At 37.3% G+C, this 5,969-nt stretch overlaps 1 protein-coding gene across 1 annotated transcript; it reads left to right on the top strand.

Moving 5' to 3' along the window:
• The first annotated feature begins 206 nt into the window (after nt 1–206).
• LOC123904953 (ribonuclease S-7-like) lies at nt 207–937 on the top strand. The gene is made up of 2 exons (XM_045954556.1): nt 207–437; nt 539–937. The coding sequence occupies exons 1-2, from the start codon at nt 207–209 to the stop codon at nt 935–937; spliced, it is 630 nt and encodes a 209-aa protein (XP_045810512.1).
• The last annotated feature ends 5,032 nt before the right edge of the window (nt 938–5,969 follow it).

Raw genomic sequence — 5,969 nt, 5'->3', positions numbered from 1 at the left:
AGAAAGTCCTAATAGAATCAAATTTCATAGACTTAGTAAGTCTTATCAGCAAAGACATAATTTAGCAAGTAGTGTGAGAGCAAAACAAGTCCCTATTTTCATGATCAATTAATGGTGCAGTTGGCAATGATCCTATAAATTCAGTATTTTGAAATCAATGAAACGCAATCAAAACAATCAAGTCTTTGGAGGAACTTCTTCAAACAATGAATTACCTTCTTTTGTTAGTATTCTCTTTGTTCATACACTCAAGTTCTGCAACAATTAACTTTGATTACTTCATGCTGGCTGAAACATGGCCACCATCTTTCTGTCAAACTAAGACATGTATCTCTGCTATACCTTCAAAATTTAGTATCCACGGCCTGTGGCCGCAGAACAACTCCTTACCTCACCCAACACAGTGCAAAACTACTAAAAAATTAGTGGAGACAATGGTTTGTTTATCTGGATCAATAGCTTTAATGCTTTAATTTTACTAGTATTATTTTTATATGGTGTTGGAAATTTGATAATTTACTTCTATTTATTTTACCAGCTTAAGCCACTGAAGCCTAGGATTGCAAATGTTTGGCCGTCTCTAACTGGAAACAACTTTGGCTTATGGAATCATGAGTGGACAGTTCACGGAACTTGCTCCACAATGGCAGCATTTGATTACTTTAAGCTCACGTTAGATCTTTACGCGAAAAGTAATATCAAAGACCTTCTTCAAAAGAAAAATATAACACCGGGGAAAGGACCCATAAATAGAAAAGACATTGAGGATGCTATAAAGGTAGCCACTGGCGGCTTGGCACCACAACTTAGTTGTGATCAAAATTCTGGGAATTTGCTGGAAGTTAGACTTTGCTTCGATACTAGCACAAATCCAAAGTATAAAAATTGTTCTACTAATACAAATTGTCCACTTAATAATGTGTATTTACCATTATAATTATAAGAATTTATAAATAAAGTAAATACAATTGTAATGGTTGCTTTTTACTAGTGAAGACATGAAAGTTTAATTAACATTTTTCATACTGGTAAAATAATGAATTGTCTTAAGCTATTGTGTGTGTGATGCACGGTTATTATAGTTAGTCTCATTGTTCTTAATTACTGCTAAAATTATGTAATGTAAGTAGTAGTATTGAGTTTTATGTTTACATTTTATCAAGAATAATGCTAGCAACACACTCTTTAACAAACACACTCCAACACACTCTTTTTTATTGGTTGAAATTCACATGGGTTCCATAAAAAAATGTGGACCCATATAACTTTTATGAGACCCATATAAATTTTAACCAATAAAAGAGAGTGTGTTAGAGTGTGTTTGTTAAAGAGTGTGTTGCTAGCACTCCTCTTTTATCAAACCACCTAGAACACAATGAGTTGCATCACTTTAGCAGTAGAGTAGAGTAATCACTTCAATAACAATATTTGGTAACTTAGCTTAAAATAGAGGCTTTAGTTTAAAATAGAGGCTAATAGAACCAGTAATTAGCAGTATAGTAGTACATCATATTAAAACAAGGAGCAATTCAAAACCAAGAAAAAGTCCACACACTGAAGATATATAGTATTTCAGTATCCCTTAATATAAGGACATCAAATCTACAAGTCCACGACCAAACCAACAAAAGCACACCTTAATTCTACCAGTAATGCACAATTATGTCATCCATGAGATAGCAATATCACAGCATAACAAACAAAAGACCTAAAAGAAGCTAACATACAGAGTGGTAAACATATATCACCACTAAATAGTCCTTGTAGTGAACATGCTACGATGGGACAAACCCGACAGCATCAAGACCAATGAGAAATAGTCCAATTCCCTTCTGAGCTGATACAATTAACCAGTAAACAGATGTCAAAACTGTCTGCACAATTTGGCAGCGATGGATCTCGGCCCCAGCCACATAATTAGCAGAAACTGTGTAAGAATTGACGAGGAATTTTACAGATCCGCCTTCAACGGGACAGGGATTTTGAGATACTACCTTATTACCACATTATGCAGACAGCTTTAAACAATACCAGAGAATTAGTTCAACTTGCCCATCACAACGGTAAGAGTAGGCTCATCAATTTTTCTGCAGATGCACCGCTAAAGATTCCTACAAGATTAAAAAAGTTGAAACAGCCAGCACAAAATTAAAGACAGAAAAATCAGAGTTTATTCTCTTGTAACTATTCCCAAGCACATAGTCGAATTCTCCATCCATTTCGATAACTGGTAATTAAACCCTTTCAAAGGGGTTCTAAGGATTCGCCATGAGGGAACCTTGGTCTCCTCTACTACCTTTTCCCACTCAAACCCTTCCCAGTTAAAAATCATCGCATTTAACCTAGATTCTGTTTCGACTCCATCACAGCCTCCTACACACAAATAAGAGGTTGTGAGACGGATTCCTCTTTTAAGACGGTTATGCTTGGTTGGTAGCCTAGATTGAAAAAGTCTCCAGCCAAGCATCGACATTTTAGATGGGATTAAAGGATTCCAAACGTCTTTAACCCACTCACAGTCCTCTGTCTCTTCTCTAGTTAGTAAGTCATACACTTTCTTAACCGTGTATTGGTCCTCACTCCACTTCCACCGGTCTTGACTGTTGCTGGATCTATCGGCGCCTAAGGCAACTCCATTACAAATATCCACCAACTCTATCTCCCGTTGAAAAATTCTTCTCCTCCAATTCCGTTTAACCTTCTTCACGCCCTCTTCTTCAACAATCATATCAGAAACACGACTCTCCTTATCTAGCGATAGATTGAAAAGTCTAGACAAGAGTTTACTCAAGACGTCTCCGTCCACCCATGGGTCCTTCTAAAATAATGTTTCTTTCCCATCTCCTACTTCTTTCCTTAGGTGTTCTTCAAACCAATTTACACCTCCTCTCCCCGGCGTTCTCATGATTGAATTAAAATTCCTCCACCATATCGAACTGCTCTTGTCCACCTCTTCCAAATTTGAACCATATCTTCGGATAAGAACCATTTTCAACAACGCCTTATTCTCAACCTTCATTCTCCACCACCACTTGCCTAGAAGGGCCATGTTAAATATTCTTAAATTTCTAATCCCCAGACCTCCCGACTCCTTCGGCTTGAAAATACTACTATTATCCAATTAAATTTCCCCGCCTCACTGCTCCCTCCCCAAAGGAAATTTATAAAGAGAGATTCAATTAGAGAAATAATGCCTGGTGGTACCTTGAAAAAGGACAGGAAATAGATAGGCATGTCATACAAGGAAGACTTTAAAAGCACAAGCCGGCCTCTCATGGATAATGACCGACACTTCCAAGAGGCTCCAACTCAAATATAAAGGCTTATAAATGACAAGCCAAAATACATTACAAACCAAGTCAAGTAACCATGTTGAAACAAAGCATACAAAACAATACTATGCCAAGTATTTGGACATTTTCTGCTACCATTGGAGCAGCTCCATAAAGAAAGTATTATGCATAAAATTCTGCTGTAAAAAGTTACCTCCAATGCCTTAAAGAACCCTCCATATCATGCCTCCTCGGACTAGACAGATACTCCCTGATCTGACAAAAAAACTGCACTACCACAACCCCAACACACACCCTGAAAATCTGCAGCAGAAAGATGTAGAAGATCTGAATAATGTGATTACTTTGTCGCAGTAAGAGGCATTTGGTAAATTTAACCAATTAACTGAGGAACATATCCTTGAAAAGGGACTAGAGTATGGGTGGGCCTTAGCAATGAAAAGGACAGGGGCATGAATGTGCTAGGCAAAGCGTTATGCGGCCAAAAATAAGTATTGATTGTTTCTCATTTTCTCCAATGTATACATCAGAGTGCAAAGGACTTGTGAATCATAGACCACACTGCCAGCTTTCAGTTTTTTTACCTTTTCATCATTTTGATTTATAATTTCGTATGTTGCCCATTCTCAACTCTCAAGTTCTTCTGAAAATTGAGAGAGAAAAATAAAAAGTACACCACCAGGTAGAAGATCGTCCTCTATGCAAAAAGTTGTTCAAATAACATGAAGAGTCTTATTGAAACCTTTTCACATCTGACAGATTCACGAAACTAAAAGTACAAATAAAAAAGAAATGTTACTCACACCAATGCTGCAAATGCATGCTGCCATGCTAGAAAATATGCCATTTCATCTTGGTATGCATCATACTACGAATTAAACTCGGAATTAATTCCTAGTAAGTATCATTCTTCTACTCCACTTTTTAAAAACACCACTCTCCTGTTTATGTTTGTTAAAAGTCTGTGTGTTTTTACTATTCCTTGACTTTACAACATCGTAGGCTATTTGTAAGTATTCCAAGTCACTACAACTTCCTAGAAATAGAAGTTGCGTGATCTTCTTTTAGACGCACAGTTTTACATATTTCACATGGTATCAGAGCAGGTTCTGATTCTCTGACCTGACTCTGTACTTCACTATCGTTGCCGGTGGCAATCTTCCGTTGTCTTCTCCATCTTCAAATAGCGTTGCCAGTCTGCAAGCCTTACCCGCGACCAGAAACCACCAACAACAACTTCTGTGGAATAGTCTGGCGAGCCCGACGGTGCTTTTCCCGTCGCGAACCGCCACAAAATAGTTCGGCGTGGCCGACGGTGCTTTTCCCGTCGCCAACCGCCGTAATAGTTCGGCGTGCCTGATGATGCTTTTCCCGTCGCCAACCGCCACAGAATAGTTCGGCGTGTCCGATGGTGCTTTTCCCGTCGCCAACCACCTCCACAAGCGCTTCTGCGTGCGCCACTGCCTTTCCTGCAAGTGGGTCCCAAACACAGCCCCCAACTCCGCGCCTGAGCTTCTCTCTAGCTATTGTTTCCAGCAACAGCCACTGCAGGATTGCCCCTGCAACTTTCCGAGGTTGCTTTTCATCTTTTTGGTGATTTCCTAGCAATCTTTTCTCTTTCACCATTGGTCTTGTCTGGTGCTGGATCAGTTGTTCCCTCCATAAAGCCAACAGTGGTCAAACTTAGTTCCAATCTTTTAGTGAGAAAAGATTTCGATGTAACAAGCTTAAAGCATAGAAAGCTTTAGCTTGAGGAGGAGTGTTAAAAGTCTGTGTGTTTTTACTATTCCTCGACTTTACAACATCCTAGACATTTAATGTAATTATTGCAGCTTCATTATAAATAGAAATTGTGTGATCTTCTTTTAGACACAGAGTTTTAACAATGTTAATTATCAAACTGAAATTTTTATTCTTTATAAAAAAGTACATATTCAGTTTTAACATTATTAAACTGAAATGAATGTAGCCATGTTATTTTCAATATTTCAGGTAGGGCAGTGAGATTAATCAATGATAAAAATCCTCAATAGTATCCCATCTTAAAAAAAGTGTGCTGAATATATGAAAAATTTAGCTATGCATTCTTCAGATATATGAACTGGAGATAATATGCAAATGTAAAATACCTCGACAGAAACTTGATGGTCTACAATTGAAGAGGTTGGCAGCTGTCTGTAAATAGATTTGTTGACCAATTGAAGAAACAGATTCATATCAATCCCTATATGCTGCTGCACTTTGAGCAGTTCATAAAACAAGAAAAAGTTGATATATTCATATTAATGAAGTACTTTGAAGGGAAAAGATTTACAATATATTTTCATATTAATGATGATTTACAAGACATAAGAACAAAAATTGCAATAAGATTAAAACACATCAAACTTGAACAAAACAGAAACGAAGCTTGTATTTGCATACACGTCAAAATGTTGTTGGCCCTTGAATTTAATAAAATACTGAGAAACATTTAACCATAATAAGAAACTTTCACCTGCAATGCAAGTTAAATGAAGTAGGAAAACTAGCACATAATCAAACAAGTATTACATCAAACAACTAAACTGCAAACACATGATTTCTATATTAAACCCCGAATATCAATGTGATGTGTGTTTTGATTCCCTTCTCATTGTTGGTTTAAAGAGGTTTTTTCTTTCAAGAGGATTTTGT

Source organism: Trifolium pratense, linkage group LG2, assembly GCF_020283565.1.
Source record: "Trifolium pratense cultivar HEN17-A07 linkage group LG2, ARS_RC_1.1, whole genome shotgun sequence".
Lineage (NCBI taxonomy): Eukaryota > Viridiplantae > Streptophyta > Magnoliopsida > Fabales > Fabaceae > Trifolium > Trifolium pratense.
This window is presented reverse-complemented; position numbering and strand designations above follow the sequence as displayed.